This window comes from Dendrobates tinctorius, unplaced genomic scaffold, assembly GCF_039654945.1.
Source record: "Dendrobates tinctorius isolate UK_male_01 unplaced genomic scaffold, ASM3965494v1 ptg000035l, whole genome shotgun sequence".
Taxonomy (NCBI): Eukaryota; Metazoa; Chordata; class Amphibia; order Anura; family Dendrobatidae; genus Dendrobates; species Dendrobates tinctorius.
In genome coordinates this window covers 14,888,421-14,909,508 of record NW_027361703.1, presented here as the reverse complement: position 1 = coordinate 14,909,508, position 21,088 = coordinate 14,888,421, and the positions used below count along the sequence as shown (strand labels likewise).

General features: G+C 41.5%; 2 protein-coding genes across 2 annotated transcripts in view; both read left to right on the top strand.

Annotated features, from left to right (window-relative positions):
• The window catches only part of IMMP2L (inner mitochondrial membrane peptidase subunit 2), a 1,728,396-nt gene that overhangs the window by 267,493 nt on the left and 1,439,815 nt on the right, over positions 1–21,088 (top strand). The gene's annotated exons all lie outside the window — the stretch shown is intronic.
• On the top strand, positions 5,373–8,754 carry LOC141087644 (C-C chemokine receptor type 4-like). Its single transcript, XM_073573287.1, has 2 exons — positions 5,373–5,772; positions 5,869–8,754. Exon 2 carries the CDS (start codon positions 5,877–5,879, stop codon positions 6,936–6,938), a length of 1,062 nt encoding a protein of 353 aa, XP_073429388.1. The 5' UTR covers positions 5,373–5,772; positions 5,869–5,876; the 3' UTR covers positions 6,939–8,754.

Below are 21,088 nucleotides of genomic sequence, written 5' to 3'. Positions count from 1 at the left end.
ACTCCGGAATACCCTCCAGACCGACAGATGACACAGATACAGATTTTATCGGATTGACAAAAGGAACCGGGTTACAACACAGACCATTATCATTACATCCCCAATGGGTGATCTCCCCCTTCACCCAATCAATAAGAGGATTGTGGCATTGCAACCAGGGCATTCCCAATACAAGTCCTGCAGGCAGATTATTCATAACGAAACAACTTAAATTTTCCAGATGAGTGGAACCCACTTTCATAGAAAAAACTTCAGACATAAAACAAATTCCATCCCGGGTAAGAGGGGATGAATCCACAGCCACAATTTTAACAGGGTCTTTTAACCTGACTGTCCCTATCTTATTAAGAGTCACAACTTGGGCATCAATCAGATTAATGGAGGAACCACAGTCAACAAAGGCGGTGGTCATAACAGGACCGCCAGCAATTTCCAATTCAACCTGGAGGACCATTTTTATACGCGAGAAAAAATGTACCTGGGAGTCTGGACAGCCTCCTCGATTGTTGCCCAGACTCAGTCGTTTCTCTGAAGGTCTCTCTGAAGAAGGGCAGGAGGGACAATTCCTTTTCCAACGTCCTGAGGCTCCACAGTAAAAACATAGTAGGTTGTCTCTGCGGTGCCTTCTCTCTTTCTCCTTAACCGAGACTGACCCAACGTTCATGGGCACAGATACGGGTGAAGTGTCACACAATTTGGGGTACAAGGGAGACTCTTGTTGCATCATTCCTCTAGCACGGAGTCTCCGGTCCATACGGACCGCCTGCATCATGGCGTCCTCCAGGGTATCAGGAGGCGGATGTAATGCCAGAGCGTCCTGCAGATGGTCAGAAAGGCTCCTGCGAAACAACCCCCTCAGGGCGGCGTCATTCCAGCATACTTCGGCGGTCCAACGTCTAAACTCTGAGCAGAACCATTCAGCAGAGTGCCTCCCCTGTGTCACACTCATTACCATATCCTCTGCCAGACGCACTCTATCAGGCTCGTCATAAATGTGCCCCAGAGCCTCAAAGAACAAGTTCACTGACATACGTTCAGGAGCAGAGGAAGACAGAGAGAAAGCCCATGCTTGCGGAGCCCCCCCGAAGTAGGGAAATAATGACCCCCACCCTCTGGAACTCATCCCCAGAGGAGCGGGGCCTTAGAGAAAAAAAAAGCTTGCATCCTTCTCTAAAAGACCTGAACTCCTTTTTATCCCCTGAGAAGGGATCGGGCAATTTGACTGGAGATTCGGGGGACGCTAATGACACATCCCTACCCCCAGAACTAGAAGCCCCTGCCTCGACAGCCCCCTGCACAGTAACCACCAACTGTTGCTGGGTATGAGCCATCGTGCGCTGTTCCACATTGAGTTTATGGAACATTTGGGTCAGGTGCTTGACCTGATCAGCCAAGGCTTGTATGGGATCCATGAGGATAACACACACTTTTTTTTTTTTTCCCTCAGAGGAAAAAAAAACTGAAACGGTCAGTTATAATGTCAGGAACACCGCACTGCACTTGCTCACTGAGCCAGGGCGCGTGTCCTGAGTACAAAGACTGCACAAAGATACCTGCGGAGCGAGCAGCAGTGGTGACAATGCATGCTCCAGGACCTGAATCACGTGACTGCTGGGGGAGTGGCCTAAGCTCCACAGAGCTAGGAGCTGCAGGGAAACTCCTAGAAGGGTAACTACAGGACAATGTTACCAAGGAGCATAGACAGAGACAGACACCAGATCAAGCCGGGTCAAAGCACGAGATAGCAGGACAGTACCAAAGGGCTTAGACAGAAAGAATAGTCAGGACGTAGCAATAGATCAGAAAACCAGAACAGGTATTAGACGGTACAATAGGGGTAAACTGTAACGGAGTAACGATAGCCAAGCCAGGAGGTCAGAACCAGAAAAGACAATGGTACCAAAAACGAGAGACGGAGTACAGAGTGAAGGAACAAGCCGGGTCATACACGGGAAGCAAACAAACAATGCAGAGTACACACACACCAGGGGTCAGACACACCAGAATAGCAGTATAACTGACAGAGAATGCCAGTATGGAGTGAGCATAAATACCCCTCCCAGATCCAAAGAGAGGCCGGCAATGTTAACCCTGTCAGAACAGGACATTAACCATGTCCTAACCATGACACAGGGAAGTTTAACCTCAACTGTGGGTAAAATCCTGGAGGGTTTTCTAAGAGATACTATACTGGAGTATCTGGTGAAGAATAACCTCATGACCCAATATCAACATGGGTTTACAAGGGACTGTTCCTATCAGACTAATCTGATAAGCTTTTATGAAGAGGTAAGTTCCAAACTGGACCAAGGGAATGCAGTGGACGTGGTGTACATGTCCTTTTCAAAAGCTTTTGATACGGTGCCACACAAAAGGTTGATACATAAAATGAGAACAATGGGGATAGGGGAAAATATGTAGGTGGGTTAAGACCTGGCTCAGGGATAGGAAACAAAGGGTGGTTATTAATGGAGCACACTCGGACTGGGTCACGGTTAGCAGTGGGGTATGTTATGAATGGGAAACCGAGGAGGAAAAAAAGACAACAAGCTAAGTCTCAGAAAACCAGACAAGTTGGTAACTATGCAGATTGCAGATCCCTGATCTTACCCGCACAACTAGCAGTAGTCGTGGAGCGTTCCTACGTTGGTCCTAGACGCCTCGTCACAACCGGAGAACTACATAAGCCTAAAGCAGGAAAAGAGGAAAACTAACTGCCCCAGAGCAGACCCCAAAGGAAAGACAGCCCCCCACATGTATTGACGGTGAAACAAGATGAAAATACAAACAAAGGCAGGAAAATAGGCTGAACAAATGATGGGGCCCGGCTAACTAAAAAGGACAGAAAAGGAAAGACACTGTCTGCAATCTGCCAAAAAAAACTACAAAAATATTGTCCAACACTTCTGATAGCAAAATTAACCCTGAAGTCACTAGACTTCTAAACCTATATCAGCACTCTGAAATATTCTGAGACAGAGCAAAAAAGAGGCCAATTGTTATGATTGAGTCACCGTAGGAGGCAAAAACAGAAATGCTAGCTAAGTCCAGAAAACCAGAGAAGTTGGCAGCTATCAGATTGCAGACCCCTGAACCTATCAACACAACTAGCAGTAGCCGTTGGGGGCTCCTACGATGCCCTAGGCCCCTCGATCACAGCCGGAGGACTACATAGCCTAAAGACAGAAAGGGAAATCTAAACTGCCCCAGAGCAGACCCCAAAGCAAAAGGCAGCCTCCCACATATAATGACAGTGAAGCAAGAAGAAAGAACAAAACACAGACCGAAAGATAGACTGAGCAAAGATGGGGCCCACGCTAGCTTAGATAGGAAAGGACAGGAAGGCTGCTGTCTGCAATCCGTGAAAAACCCTATGAAAATAAGAGCCAGCAAACTGACAGTAAAAAAGGCCCTGAAGACGCTAGGCTTCAAAAAAGCTATGTCAGTACTCAGGAATATTCTGAAGACAGAGCAACAGGCAAAAGGAGATTCAGCTCACCCCAGCAGGGAATGGCAGAATCCAGAAAAGCAAGGAAAACAAAACACTAATGCAAAAAGGCAAAGCAGAAATCTTAGCTTTAGATGAGCAGGAATCAGACTGGTTTCCTAGAAGTCCACAGAGAAATCAACCGCAGGCCAGAAGGGCGTCGGCAGCCTTATATCCAGTCATTAACTCCACTCAGCCAGTCATCATCATCAGCCCCAGGTGTTTGACAATCAGGCTCACTACCTTTCTTCACTAGAAGAGGGAGTTCCTCGGGCCTCAGTAGTGAAGGGGAAAATGAACTCACAACAGCCAATCTAATAAGGGACAAAAAGCAGATTGGCAAATACTGATTAATAGGAGTGGAATTTCAGCATAGCCCCAGCAGGGGCAGGCTGATTACACAAAAAACTGAATTGACCAACAAGCGCAAGTGTGAGCATTAGCAAAAAACAAACTTAACTTGAGAAGACTGGAAGAGAGCTGAAGTCCAGGACCTGAGAAGCAGACTGAATCACCAGCACCCGGATAGGGCATCGGCTGTCTTATATCTAGTCTGATACTCCAGAGATCCAATCATTATCTTCCTCATCAGGTGGCAGATCACTACCACTTAAACCAACCGCACTACCTCCTGTCACCACCAGAGGGAGAACGGAAGGGGAACTCTCAACTGGTGGAGCAGAAAATGAGTTCATGACAGGGGTACCACAGGGGTCAGTTTTGGGCCCGCTTCTTTTTAACATATTTATTAATGACCTTGTAAGGCGCATAGAGAGTAGAATTTCTATATTTGCAGATGGCACTAAACTCTGCAGGGTAATCAATACAGAGAAGGACAATTTTATATTACAGGAGTATTTATGTAAACTAGAAGCTTGGGCTGATAAATGGCAAATGAGCTTTAATGGGGACAAATGTAAGGTCATGCACTTGGGTAGAACGAATAAGATGTATAATTGTGTGCTTAATTGTAAAACACTAGGCAAAACTGTCACTGAAAAGGACCTGGGTGTATGGGTGGACGACAAACTCACATTTAGTGGCCAGTGTCAGGCAGCTGCTGCAAAGGCAAATAAAATAATGGGATGCATTAAAAGAGGCATAGATGCTCATGAGGAGAACATAATTTTACCTCTATAGCGACCACACTTAGAATACTGTGTACAGTTCTGGTCTCCGGTGTATTAGAAAGACATAGCTGAACTGGAGCGGGTGTAGAGAAGAGCGACCAAGGTTATTAGGGAACTGGGGGGTCTGCAATACCAAGACAGGTTATTACACTTGGGGTTATTTAGTTTGGAGAATTGAAGGCTTAGGGGTGATCTTATTACATTGTATAAATATATGCGGGGACAGTACAAAGACCTTTCTAATGATCTTTTTACTCTTAGACCTGTGACGGGGACAAGGGGGCATCCTCTACGTCTGGAGGAAAGAAGGTTTAAGCATACTCACAGACGCGGATTCTTTACTGTAAGAGCATTGAGACTATGGAACTTTCTGCCATATGATGTTGTAATGAGTGATTCCCTACTAAAATTTAAGAAGGGACTGGATGCCTTTCTTGAAAAGTTTAATATTAGAGGGTATATACACTAGTTTCCTTAATATTGCGTTGATCCAGGGAGCTAGTCTGATTGCCGTATGTGGAGTCGGGAAGGAATTTTTTTTCCCCAATGTGAAGCTTACTGTTTGCCACATGTGTTTTTTTGCCTTCCTCTGGATCAACATGTTAGGGCAGGTTAGGACAGGATATGGGTTGAACTAGATGGACTTAAAGTCTCCCTTCAACCTTAATAACTACATGTTACTATGTTACAAATGTAGCTGTTTTATTATTACAACTCCATGTAAGCATGTCAATTCTCAGTTGTAGCAGGCCACATGCTGTCTGTGAGATGTGGTCTCCTGCCATGGTTAGACTGCTTTTTAATAACTAAATTGTAATTTTCACTTAAACCTTATATCACAACCTAATACTGAGCTCTGAACATTGATTATTACTGCAATATTGATCTACTGCAGCTCAGATTATACTGTAAAAGTAAAGCTATACTTTATAGAGTGCAATATGCATTACTGTGAAATAGAGCTTTGTCACATAAGGCACTAACGTCACACAAAAAAATCCTCCCCTGAGTTCTTACTCAGTTTCATAGGAAGTGTTTTCATTATATATATAGACACGCTAAGAACTTTGTGAAGAGGATATATACATTTTGTCTCTTAGCACTTAGTACAGCTACACAGAAACAGAGGTTTTTAGCTGCTTGCCACTCTGAAATGTAAGTATGCACATTCTGACACATACGTACTAGTGAACATATCTTTATTAGTGTTGGACAGGGACTTGATTTTTACCTTTTATTCCTCTGTTTCAGCACATAACATGGATTCTACAGAAAGCTCACTGACAAGTACTATAGCTGAAAATGATTATTCGGGGTCCTCAATCTACTTTGTCAAAGGCTTTGACACAGTGAACTCTGTTTTCAAGCCCACTCTATACTGCTTTATTTTTTCTTGTGGACTTGTTGGAAACTCCTTGGTATTGTGGGTTTTATTATGTTTTAAGAAGATGAACTCTTTGACTGATATTTATCTTCTCAACTTGGCCATTTCCGACTTGATGTTTGTATTTTCATTACCATTTGTAGTGTATCAACTCCTCAATCAGTGGGTGTTTGGAGAAGTCATGTGCAAAATGTTATCATCAATGTTTTTCATTGGATTTTTCAGTGGTATATTCTTTATTACAGTCCTCAGTGTAGACCGGTATCTAGCAATCGTCCATGTGGTTTTAGCTCTCAAGTATAGAACCATGAAACTTGGAATGATTGTTACTTTAGGTGTGTGGATTTGCTCTTTTCTGTTGTCTGCAACAAACTTCATGTTTCACACTGAAGAGACAAATAATGGCTTCACTGACTGTATGGTTTCCTATCCGGAAGGGCAAGAGAAACTTTGGACACTCCTGTCAAATTTTCAAATCAATCTATTTGGTTTAATCATACCTTTGGTCATTTTAATTTTCTGTTACTCACAGATTATCAGGAGTTTGCACAACAGCAAGAGTATGCAGAAGAAATATGCTGTGAATCTGATCCTTATACTTGTCCTTGTTTTCTTTGTATTTTGGTTTCCCTACAACATAGTCATCCTTTTAAAAATATTAAACACACTGGGTGCATTTGGTGATTCTAGTTATGTTGAGAAGTTGGAACTAGCAATGGAAATATCTCAAACAATATCTTTTTTGCATTGCTGTTTAAATCCTATCATCTACACGTTTGCTGGAGACAACTTTAAGAAGCATCTTTATCGTATGTTCAACAAGTTATTAAAATACATGCATATAAACAGGAAATGTGGATCCAGTGAAAATCCCAGTGTTGATCGATCATCCATCATAGGAAGAGATACAAGATCTTCGTCAGATGCCATTATCTGAATTTATCATCTGATAGGAAGGTGTTCAACATTTTAGAAATGGTAAGAAATCACTGTTTCGATAAAAATGTGTAGTTGAACAACAATCATGCATGTAATCGTGATTGCTTAAAGGGAATCTCCCCCCTTTTTTCGAATATGAGCTGCCGGGTCCTACATCAGGGGCTTATCTACAGCATTCTGAAATGCTGTAGATAAGCCCCCAATGTAACCTGAAAGAGAAGAAAAAAGAGCTACATTATCTCACTGGGGGCCGGTCCGTTCTTTGTCCAATGGGTGTTGCGATCCGGCACCTCCCATCTTCTAACGGTGACGTCCTCTTCTTTCCTTCCTGTCGTGGCTCCGGTGAAGGCGCACAGCTCTTACCTATTGGGGCAGAGCAGAATACTGAGGTGCTCGAGCGCCAGACCTCTTCCAGCGCCTGTGCACTGCAGGACTCTGTTCTGCCCTCAACAGGGCAGAGCAGTGCACCTGCGAAGGAGCCGCGACAGGAAGGAAAGAAGAGGAAGGCATCATATCAAGATGGGAGGCGCTGGACGGGATGGCAACACTCATTGGACCAGACCGAACACCGGGGTGAATATAAACTAACTCTTTTTCTTTCATGTTTCATCGTGTGCTTATCTACAGCATTACAGAATGCTGTAAATAAGCCCCTGATGTTGTTCCGGCAGCTCATATTCGAAAAATGGGGTGATAGATTCCCTTTGCTAAACAATATAACCAATATTTAAATAAGCTTGTAAAAAGGTAAGTCCTGTATGGAGCTTTTATGGCTTGGAAGATGCCATACATTGCTGATAGATGGGGCTCACACATCACCTGTTAAAGGTATGCGGGTCTTGTCACTTCCATTTGCTGATTCAAAGCAACCATTAGCACATACTCTGGCCTTTTGAATTGAAGTGTTGCTGCTTGCTAATCTCTTTCTATATGGATGGTTTCACTCATCACCTATATTTTGCAGTCTGAGCATGGGCAATGATGCACAGCCTGGCCACTGGTCTTTTCACCAAATTTCCACAGCTTCCTATATGCCTATGAGGTTGTTGAGACCTATGACTTGTCTGTGTATGTAGTCCATACTCCAATTGTGAAACATGAGTAAAAATATTCTAGCTCTCATGGATTTCAGGAACAGAGTCCCATAGTCACTTCTCCATTGATTTGAGTGGTAAAGGTTGGGCATTTTGCATTAGCTTGCCAGGATCCCTGGTTTTCTCATAGTCCCAATTGCAGTACCCCTACCGCTTAAGTATTTTTGGCTTGTATTGTTTAATCTGGGAATACCCTTTATTAAAACCTCTAATGTTCTGGAAGCTCATGCTCGATAATAAAATAGGAGATTTGTCTTGTTGATAAGGTTCTTGTTTCTGCCCTAACGGTAGCCAGATATAAATACAGCCAAATAATACTAAGCTTTTGCAGTTTATAGACAAGCTGAGTAATTCCTTCCAACTATGCCACAGTTCTATAGTTATTTCCATTACTTGTGGGTTTTTTGAGCAGTTGTCCTCCAGGCATCAGAAGCTTTTGATAAACCCTTTAAATGCTGTACTTTATTTAATCTTGGCTTTTGTTAATTCATTTATGAGTTGCACAATGTGATATTTTTGTGATATTGTATGTAAAATTATGCTTCTTAAAGGGGTTTTTTAATGACTAAATATTTTGCGGTAAAGATGGAACAAGTTTAGACATATCTGCCTGAACAGAAGAAAGCACCATCTAAGTTCAAAGAGTTTAGTGCATTTATAGTTTTTTGTTTTGTATCGTTAGCACTTGCCCATTAAAAATGTTTGATATGCTATTATCAACTCCTTCAATTTATTTTTGTGCTTCATTTTTAGAACTGTTTTCATTAATTTGTTAAGCGTCTGTATTAAACATTTATTTAATGGTTTATTTCACAAGCAAAAAAGCTGTTTAACCCCTTAGCGACCTATGTCTATACAGTGCATCATAATTCGTAAAGGCCTGTATGAAGCTGGCTCAGGAGCTGAGCCTGCTTCTTACTAGTCAGATGCTGGCTGTGATACAGAGACAACATCTTCTTATAAATGCAAGGACCAGAGCTTGCTCTGATTGCTGTACTTTAACCATTTAAATACCGCTGTCAGTATCTACCAGGACCATGCAACTGATGCCATTACAGCTGCCTGCATGCTTGCACAGACTTCCATTGGCTTCCTGCTACACAATTGTGTGGAGCAGATGGGATGCCATGGGGTGAGTGCTTCCTGAATGCTCCTTAACTGCTTTCTTAGTCCTGCAAAGCTCAGTCACACGCTGAGCTTCAAAAGAGAACCATAATTTCACTATATACTTTATTACTATAATACTGTGTATTGCAGTATATAGTAAAATCAATCAGACTTATATTTGGTCATACTAAGGCAAGACTAAACAATAAAGTAAAAAAAGCATAAAAAATATAAAAGTCTAAATTGTCCCCCGTTTCCCTCTTCAAATGCAAAAACATTAAAAAAGACCAAAACTTAATTTCTTTTTGTATTAAAATGTCAGATCTATCAATATATAAAATCAGTAGAAAAACCAATTTTACTTTAATTAGTATCCAATAGCTCATAAACAAAAAACTAATTATTAAAAGATACTTTATTAACAATTCATTAAAAATTGAGAAAATCTCCAAAAAGGCACAGAAAAATGCCGATCAGTATTTCAAGAAAAATCCAGCTTAAGTCAAATGTATATATTAAATCCCAATGTCAGGTAAGGGATAACCATTCTATTTGACCCTATGGGGCCCTACAACTTTCCCCTGCCTGACAGCGGAGGTTGGCACCCTCTTGGAACGCAAATGGCGCCCCCGCTCCACGACGGCTGTCCCTGCTCAACCTATTGAGTTCTATATATGGAAAAAACAAATTAAGGAACAGCAAATGGCTGAGTTCAATACATCACAATCAAAGAAAAACTCACGCCAAAAGAACCACCATAAATAAAGAAGGGTGAAAAAAGTAGCCAGAAATACACTTACTTAATGGGAAAATAGTGCATTGGGGAGTAAAATTACTTATACTATCTGTCCCTATTTAAAGATAGCCCTACCTAACAGCGGAGCTGTTTCACTCTAAGTTGTTCTGGTGCCCCCGCTTCACGTAGACTATCCCTTACCGACCCTCCACAATGATAATAATTCTCTTAAATAAGGGTATATATATATATATATATATATATATATGGACTATAACCAACACTTCTAAACAAGCTATTAGAGACAATTACTGCCACATAAATCCCCCAGGAAAAAACAATAGAAGATAATACATCACAAAAAATCCCCCCTAAAGAAAGGAAAGGGAGGGTTTTTGTAACAACCAATGGCAGGTAATAATTTCAATTTTTAATATAATAGGAGCACCGGACTCTTTTCTTTATCCGAATAAACAAATTCTGACCCCATTCAAATATGGTTGTCAACCATTTCAAAGGTCGTTTATATCAACATTTTTGCCCCCATAAAAAACATGCCATGTACAACACAACCAATATTGCTCATATTATTATATTATTATATTGCACTATGCCCCAAAAGAAAGATCAGCAAAGAATTATATAGATATAACTTAGCTCATCACAGATAACCAACCATATTTGAATGAATGATTTTTCCGCGCGGTTTTGCTGCGGGTTACAATCCGCAGCATGTTAATTATTTGTGCGGAATCCGCTGCGGTTTCCCATCTCCTCCATTGTAGAGGTGTGAAACCGCAGGGCTAAACCGCAGCCTAAACTGCAGGTAAATCGCAGGTCTTTTTGACCTGCGGTTTTTCCAAAATCCGCACCACCTAAAACTACGTGTGCACATAGCCTCATTGTCTAAGGGTGTGTGCGGATCCGCAGCGGTTTTGGTCCTGCGGATCCATAGCAGTTTCTGCTGCGGTGTACAGTACCATTATAATCAATGGAAAACAAAAACCGCAGTGCACACGTGCGGAATTTTCTGCGCGGATTTGCTGCAGTTTCAAAACCGCAGCATGTCACTTATTTGTGCGGAATCCGCAGCGGTTTTACACCTACTCCATTGTCCAGGTGTCAAACTGCAGGGGAAAACCGCAAGCTAATCCGCAAAATCTGCGCGGAAAATTCTGCAGCGTGTGCACACACCCTAATAATTTGACTGGGATACTCTCTTGCAGTTTATATAGTATACACCATGCTTGCCCCAACATATTTTGTGAGTCCGCTTCCTCATGCCTCCTTCAGTCACAAAATGCACATTTGGGATGAGGCAGACAGTGTTTACATCCTGACTAGAGTTGAGCGATACCGTCCGATACTTCAAAGTATCGTATCGGATGGTATCGGCCGATCTTTAAAAAAAGTATCGGTATCGCCGATTCCGATACCGGAAGTCCCATTCAAGTCTATGGGACTTCCGGTATCGGAATAAGAAAAACCCTTTCCTGCCCTTGTACAGCCTCTCTGGGGTCTGTACGGGCCTTTCGGGGGGCTGTGCCGGCCTGCCAGGGGGTCTGTGCAGGCTCCGGTGGTCTGTGCCGGCCTGCCGGTGGTCTGTGCAGGCTCCGGGGGGCTGTGCCGGCCTGCCGGGGGGCTGTGCCGGCCTGCCGGGGGGCTGTGCCGGCCTGCCGGGGGGCTGTGCAGGCTCCGGGGGGCTGTGCCGGCCTGCCGGGGGGCTGTGCCGGCCTGCCGGGGGGCTGTGCCGGCCTGCCGGTGGTCTGTGCAGGCTCCGGGGGTCTGTGCAGGCATCGTCCGATGGGACTACAAGTCCCATCGGGCGATGCCTGCTACCATGACAGTGATTGACACATTAGCCAATGATGGGACAGTAGTAGTCCCATCATCCGGCTAATGTGTTAAATGTAAAAAAAAAAAAAAATAAATTACATGCTACATACATACAACATGCATACTACATACATGCTACATTCATACTACATACTACATACATGCTACATACATACTACATATATACTACATGCATGCTACATACATACTGCATGCTACATACATACCACATACATACTACATACATACTACATGCTACATACATACCACATACATGCTACATATATACTACATGCATGCTACATACATACTACATATATACTACATGCATGCTACATACATACTGCATGCTACATGCATGCTACATACATACTACATATATACTACATGCATGCTACATACATACTGCATGCTACATACATACCACATACATACTACATACATACTACATGCTACATACATACCACATACATGCTACATACATACCACATATATACTACATACATGCTACATACATACTACATGCATGCTACATACATACTGCATGCTACATACATACCACATACATACTACATACATACTACATGCTACATACATACCAAATACATGCTACATATATACCACATATATACTACATACATACTACATATATACTACATGCATGCTACATACATACTGCATGCTACATGCATGCTACATACATACTACATACATACTACATGCTACATACATACCACATATATACTACATACATACAATACATTCATACAATACATACATAGACATACAGTACATATAACATAGAGTAACATACTTACCAATACTTGTCACATTGTTCCCCGAAGCCATTGTCGTCTACGGAATAAATATTAACATAACAAACCACAAAAATACTCACCCACGATCCGAAGCAGTCCACGAGTGTGTCCCACGACGATCTTGGGTAGAGAACTGCAGCATCAGCTGTTGCTGCCGTTCTCTACGGGCTGCAGGAATCCAATGACGGAAGGTAGGTATCCTTCCGCACTGTATTCCTCCGCCACTTAAAAAAAAAAAGTCCCTAGTCTCACTTTATGCCATTGCTGTGTGGGAAATTCCCACGCAGCAATGGCATAAAGTGAGACTAGGGACTTTTTTTTTTTAAGTGGCGGAGGAATACAGTGCGGAAGGATACCTACCTTCCGTCATTGGATTCCTGCAGCCCGTAGAGAACGGCAGCATCATCTGATGCTGCCGTTCTCTACCCAAGATCGTCGTGGGACACACTCGTGGACTGCTTCGGATCGTGGGTGAGTATTTTTGTGGTTTGTTATGTTAATATTTATTCCGTAGACGACAATGGCTTCGGGGAACAATGTGACAAGTATTGGTAAGTATGTTACTCTATGTTATATGTACTGTATGTCTATGTATGTATTGTATGAATGTATTGTATGTATGTAGTATATATGTGGTATGTATGTAGCATGTAGTATGTATGTAGTATGTATGTAGCATGCATGTAGCATGCAGTATGTATGTAGCATGCATGTAGTATATTTGTAGTATGTATGTAGCATGTAGCATGTATGTAGTATGTATGTGGTATGTATGTAGCATGTAGTATGTATGTAGCATGCATGTAGTATATATGTAGTATGTATGTAGCATGTAGCATGTATGTAGTATGTATGTGGTATGTATGTAGTATGTATGTAGCATGCATGTAGTATATATGTAGTATGTATGTAGTATGTATGTAGTATGTATGTAGCATGCAGTATGTATGTAGTATGTATGTAGTATATATGTAGTATGTATGTAGCATGCATGTAGTATATATGTAGTATGTATGTAGTATATATGTAGTATGTATGTAGCATGCAGTATGTATGTAGTATGTATGTAGTATATATGTAGTATGTATGTAGCATGCATGTAGTATATATGTAGTATGTATGTAGTATGTATGTAGTATGTATGTAGCATGCAGTATGTATGTAGTATGTATGTAGTATATATGTAGTATGTATGTAGCATGCATGTAGTATATATGTAGTATGTATGTAGTATATATGTAGTATGTATGTAGCATGTAGTATGTATGTAGCATGCATGTAGTATGTATGTAGTATTTTTTTTTTTTTTTAACATTTAACACATTAGCCGGATGATGGGACTACTACTGTCCCATCATTGGCTAATGTGTCAATCACTGTCATGGTAGCAGGCATCGCCAGATGGGACTTGTAGTCCCATCGGACGATGCTTGCACAGACCCCCGGACATCAGCACAGCCCCCCGGCAGGCCGGCACAGCCCCCCGGCAGGCCGGTACAGACCCCCACAGGGTGCACAGACCACCGGCAGGCCGGCACAGCCCCCCGGCAGGCCGGTACAGACCCCGGGCAGTCCACACAGCCCCCCGGCAGGCCGGCACAGCCCCCCGGCAGGCCGGCAGAGACCCCCGGAAGGCCCGAAATGACGGCGCATCATGATGCGCACACACCGCGCATCATGATGACGTCAGGCCGTCAATCAACTGAACTTCCGATTCCGATGCCGAATTCCGATATTGAAAAAATATCGGAAGTCGGTATCGGAATTCCGATACAGCAAGTATCGGCCGATACCCGATACTTGCGGTATCGGAATGCTCAACACTAATCCTGACTTGTATATTATGGGTAAGAACTGTTTCCTTACATAACTATGTAACTATGAAGTGTTGATGTTAAATTGATTTATGATGCACAGTCACTTTTTTACTTCCGTTCTCAGCCATTGACATACCAATTAAACACCTTGCAAAGTGGACTAAAGGCTAGATTAGAGATCTTGTACTTTGGAAGTTCCAGAAAAAAAGGAGCGTTCCAGCTAATAAAATTGCTTGCTTTATTGAAGAATCAAAATATATTACAGCGGCTGTCTCCTCATAAGTAAATGGATGTACAGTGAGGCACTGAGTAACCAGCTACGTGTTTCGATCCTACATGGATCTTTATCACAGCTGGCTAGGACTTTTTAGCCTATTTTTTTTCTATTTGTGCCACTTTGGAAGTTCCACCTGTTTTTTTACCTTTCATGTGTTAAATCTCCTCTTTGGGACCACTTAATATTATATTACATCATGGTTTTAACATTGTTTAATAAAAAAATGTTTTTTGTGAAAGATCTGTGACTTTTGTCTTTCTTGATGTTGTTATGGTTGGCATCCCTCTCATGGTTAAATAAGGTGATTTTACGGGAGGCTAATTTATATGACAATATCTACCTAGCCCCAATACACAAATGAGGCTTGATGAGCCTTCTTTCAAGAAAATAATGAACGTGTGGCAACAGTTAAAGAAAACTTGTCACCATTTTTATTTTTTGCTTACAAACTCAGAACATCTAATTTAAGATCATATGAATGAGGTTCCTACGAACTCCTTTATACCTCAGAAGGGCCCCTGCATACTTCCAAAAGTGGGTATTACACATGTACCACGCTGCATATTAATTACGCTTTCTGGTCTGATGGATGTCTCCAGATTGCCAGCCCAGTCACTTCAAACGCCGCTTCTTCTCTTTGGATGTGAGTGGATAACATCTCTATGTCATACACACAATTCCCGAAGTCCAACACCAGTGTAGTGCAATCATCAGCAGCGTAAAGTCACTGCTGTTCAAGTAGGGGAGAGTGAGGCGTGCCTGTGCAGCTCTTTGATTCTACTGCATAGTCTTGAGACTTTCGTCACTATGGGGATGACGTAGAGACGTCATCCACTTACATCCAGAGTGAGGAGGTGGTGCTTGAAGGGACTGGGGCCGCTCTGATCGCAATCTGGAGACATCCATCAGACCGGACCGTACAGTTTACATGCAGAGAGGGACATGTATAAAACATACAGAAGTATGCAGGGGGAGCTTGATGATATAAAGGGCTTATAGGAACTCCATTCACATGATCTTAAAGGTGATGGTCAGGGTTTGTAAGCGAAAAAACTGATAAGTTCCCTTTTAAGTATGTAACATAGTTAGCACGGCCGAAAAAAGACATTTGTCCATCCAGTTCAGCCTATATTCAAATCCCCAGATCTATGTCCTTCTAAAGAACCTAATAACTTTAAGATACAATATTGTTACGCTCCGGGAAGACATCCAGGCCTCTCTTGAACCCCTTGACTGAATTTGTCATCACCACCTCCTCAGGGAAGGAATTCCAGTTTCTCCGTGCCCTAACAGTAAAGAATCCTCTTCTATGTTGGTGGAGAAACCTTCTCTCCTCCAGACACAGAGAATGCCCTCTTGTGACCGTCACCTTCCTTGGTATAAACAGATCTTTGGAGAGATATTTGTATTGTCCCCTTACATACTTATACATGGTTATTAGATCTCCCCTCAGTCGCTCAGTCGTCTTTTTTCTAGATGAGGTAGTATCATATACAGTATATACATTTCACTCCAATTTTCACTGTCTCTTATTGATGTATGTCATTTTATTTGTGACTAAATTTACCATTATCTTCAATGGTCAATTATAATTGCATTATGGAAGAAACTGTTGATTTATTGACCTTTAAGATTGTAGATATATGGGTTCTTTAGATCTTTGAAGAAGTATGAATCCAGAAACTTAGGAGATTTTTTGCTGAGATGAGCAACACACTGTCAAAAATTGATATGGTCTTCGGATCCTCGAACTCCCCGTAATTGATTCATGCAGTATAGTGATTCAGTAACCTGGGTCCATATCAGAACTTTCACCCATCATGTTAGCGCTTAATGATAAAGATCCCTCTCAGATTAGACCACAATTTTTGAGTTATTATGTATGGGTTGATGTTAACAGTATTTAGACATATACTTTACAGCAGCTAAATGGACCAGAGGATATGATAATTTTGAGACGATCATTAACTTCCATAGGTGGGTTATCTAGGCATGCTCTGTAACCTGTTCTGAGTTCATTGTGCAGAGAGGGGGAGAGGGGAATTTGTGACCATACGCTTATTAATTATGAGTCCTGTGTTATTCCTATATAACTTAATACTTTTTATTATAATCCTGTATGTGGTGATATGATGACAGTACCTCTCCTCCAGAACAGGAAATATTGGTCTGTTATGAGCCCTGGTGATTAAAATGAAAGCTGACAAATTTGAAGAATTTATTTACTTTAGTCAGTACTATTGCGAATCCCAACGATAATGTTAATAAAAATCAAATGACGATAAAAGTCTTAACATGTTTGGGATAAAAAATATAAGCATTAAACAATTTTCTAAGGACACAGTCACTTTACTTTGCTTATTAGGAAATTATATAAACTGCAATCCCCAAATAAATACTTAACAGATTCAATCCTTGTCAATGTATTGTAGAGATGTTAAGGTAACGATAACCTTGGGTAAAAAAAAGCAACCAGCCTGTGGTGGAGAGAGGCCTGCAGTTCTGTCGTTGACTACCTGTAGCGGGCACGACGATATCAGCTGCCAGCCTCAAAGCCGGCTATAGAAGGGAACACCACGCATTGTAGGAGCCAGGGAAGGTATGGAGAAATATTTATTTTTTAAATGTGTTGGAAAAAAGCAGCAAAACGAAGGACATTATTACAGGAAGAGGCCCAAGATTAAGAACATTATACCAGACAGGGACCCCATTATTGCAAAAAGGGATCCAAGAAGAGGGACATTATTACAGAAAGGGGTCCAGGATGGGGTACATTATTACTGGGAGGGTTCCAGGATGGTGGGACATAATAAGATGGAGTCTGGAATGGAGACATTGTTGCAGAAAGGTATCAGGATGGGGACCTTATTACAGAAAGGGGCTCATGATAGGGGACATTGTTATAGGACTGGAGCCCAGGGTGGGTGACATTGTACCAGGAAATGGCCCAAAATGGGAAATATAATTACAAAAAGGGGCCTGATAAGGGGGTACATTAAAATAAGAAGGGCCCAGGAATGGGAAACATTATTACAGGAAGGGGCGCTGTATGGGTGACATTACAAGAAGGGGTCCAGGATGAGGGACATTATTATAAGTTGGGGCCTGGATGGGCAGTACTATTACAGAAATGGTCCAGAATTTTACATAAAGGGTCAAGGGTGGGGGACATTATAATATTTTTTTCTATACTTTTTATTTATATTGCGCTAACATTCCGCAGCAATTTACAATTAATATCCCCTTATTACAGAAAGGGGATAGGATGGGGACATTGCTAAATAAAGAGGCCAAGATGGGGACATTATTATAGGATGGGAGACATAATTATAAACAAAAGGGCCCAGGGTGAAGGACATTATTACAGGAAGGATTTCAGGATGAGGGGATATTCATACATTAGGGGGCCCAGGACAGGAAGCATTATTACAGATGGGGGCCTTGATGGGAGACATTATTATAGGACTGGGGCCCAGGATGGGAGACATATCAGGAAGACGGACATTATTAAATAAAGGGGCCAGGATGGGGTACATTATTGCAGAAAAGGGCCAGGATGTGGGACATAATTACAAAAAGGGGACGTTATTACAGGACAGGGCCCAGGATGGGGAACATTCTTACAGTAGATGTCCCTGGACAGGGGACATTATTACAGAAATGGGGCAGAAGGAGGGATATTATTATGAAGCCGGGCATGGATGGGGACATTATTAAATAAAAGGGTCAGATTGGAGGACTTTATTATAGGACGGGGAACACTATACCAGGAATGAGCCCAAGATGGAGGAACATTATTAAATAAAGGGGCCATGATGGGGGACATTACATTAATACAATTAAGTGTAGGGCACAGAATGTTATTATAGGAAAGGAACCAGGATGGTGGACATTATTACAGGAAAAGGACCAGGATGAGGACATTTTTACAGTAGTGGCCCAGGAAAGGGGCCAGTATTACAAAAATGGGGCAAAATGGGGACATTATTACAGAAAGGAAGTAGAATGGGGACATTATAACATTGAACTCCACGCATGGGGGACTTTATTATAGGACAGGGCGCAGGATGGAGGGGCATTATTAAATAAAGGAACCATGATAGGGGATAGGACAAAGAACATTATTGTAGGAAAGGTCCCAGGTTGGAAAATATTAATACAGGAGGAGCCCAGGATGGGGGCATTCTTATAATACAGTACCGGTGCCCAGGACAAGGGATATTATTAAGGAAAGAGACCAAGATGGTGACATTATTATATAAAGAAACCCAGGACATAATTACAGAAGGGGGACATTATAACAAAAAAAGGGACCTTGATGGGGAAATTATTACAATAGGGGGACCAAAAGTAGGACATTATTGCAGATTCGAGTCACGATGGAGGACAATATTACATGGGGCAGTGAATGCCTCTATCTTTATAGATTATAGAACTAACCAAGGGCCCATACATCTGACCAACATGCAGTTGGGGGCTCAGGTTCAATTTTGCCTCAGGGACCATTGTACTCTAGTTACACCTCTGCTCATGACATGTCATCTTTTCAGGATTTCCTTAGTATTTCACAGGTGATGGAAGTATCATCAAGGCATCAGGAATTCTCTCACATGTGTAACATCATGGAAATCCTGAAAACATGACCTGTTGAGGTCTGCGAGGACTGGAGTTTGGGAACCACTGGTCTAGTGACATCAAGCCCACAGTTTACTAATGGACAGGTGTCTATAAGACACCTATCCATTACTAATCCTGTAGTTACCGGTTATATGGTAAATAAAGACACAGCAAGTATAAAGTCCTTTGTAAGGCCTTTTTCACATTTCATTTTTTTTACGTCAGTTGAAATCCACCTGAGAATTAAAATGCTTGGCAGAGCAAATCTTCCGGGCATGCGCACATGCAAATAGCGGTCCGCCGCTACAAAAAACTTTTCAGAGTCCGTCTGCTCCGCCCGGGAGACGCTACAATTCAAACGGATCCGTCCAAAAACCGATGCAACGGACGACCATCAGTCAAAATCCGCCGCTAATGCAAGTCTATGGGGGAAAAAACGGATCCACCAAAAAAGGGCGGATATTTCAGATGATATTTCTGTGTGTCATCCATGTGTACGAGTGTGGGACGTTTTGCAGCTCTTGCTGCTGGTAAAAAACTGACATATCTACATGTGGGTCACATGGACACACGCGGTCTGTGGAAACACACTTGACATGTGCACAGACCCATTCACTTGAAAACTGTGAAAACTGTCGCCACACGTATTGGAGAAACTGACATTGTGAAAGAGGCCTTAGATATGTTATATATGAAAATAAATAGTTAATATTAAAATATAGATTATGTTTAAAAAGTTATTATAAACTATGTATATGTGTGTATATATCTACATGTATTATGATTCAATAGTTTTAAGCACTTACAGTCCATTAATTATGAAGTTGTTGCTACTATGTGTCTGAAAAGGTATGCCTTTTTTGCCGTGAAACATCACTCTAATAGCCTTACAAAAAAATCCTATAGTCAGTAAACCAGCACAAGCAGAAAATTGTAAAAATAGTGGTTTAGTGACTATTGCTTGTTTATGTCAAAGTTAATAAGGGAGTAAAAATAGGAACACAGTTATTGTCCCTTATGTGAATCATACATGAATGTTGGTGGTAAACTGTTATCTAAAGGCTCCAGGCTGTCAAGACTCTGGGCTTTGCTCTTTGCCTATAGGGCAAATATCCTGCTTTGCCACCTTTCTCTCATTTTCATTGAAAGCATAATAATGATTTGCTAGCAGCTCACTCAGCATTTTACTTGTTCAGTAATAACATATGGGAACAGTGATAAGATTAGGGTTAAAGGTCACTTTATTAAGAAATGGAAACTCATTATTATTTTCCTTTACAGATCTTAATAAATTGATGAATGTGTTAATGCTTACTGATCATAACGTTTGTCATACATTTTACATCTCCTATTGTACATATTGGTACATATTATTATTGGTACATATATTATATATTGGTATATATTATTGGTACATATTAAAACTAGTTAAATTTAAGCGTTAAGCATGTGTTTATACTCCTAGAAACATTTCACATTTTAACCTTGGGCAGATTTCAATAATATTTGTAACTAAAGTTTATGAGAGTATCAAGGGGATTATGGATTACCATCACCAATAACTCCTGGTCTAGCATTAAAGGGAACCTGACAGTTGCCCTAGCCCCCACCACCATGCCTATATTGCACCCTTTCCCTACATTCTTACAAGCCCCCTTTTTGCAACTTAACTCCTACTGAATTAATTTAAAATTTACTTTGAGGCTTTGTTTGCAAATTAGTGTTTATCTAGTCAGGGGATGGAGTAGGTCTGGTTCATTACCACAGACTAATCCCTCGTTTAACCCCATCCCAATGCCACCAACTTCTGTTTTTGCTTTTTTTTTTCCTCCCCTTCTTCCCAGAA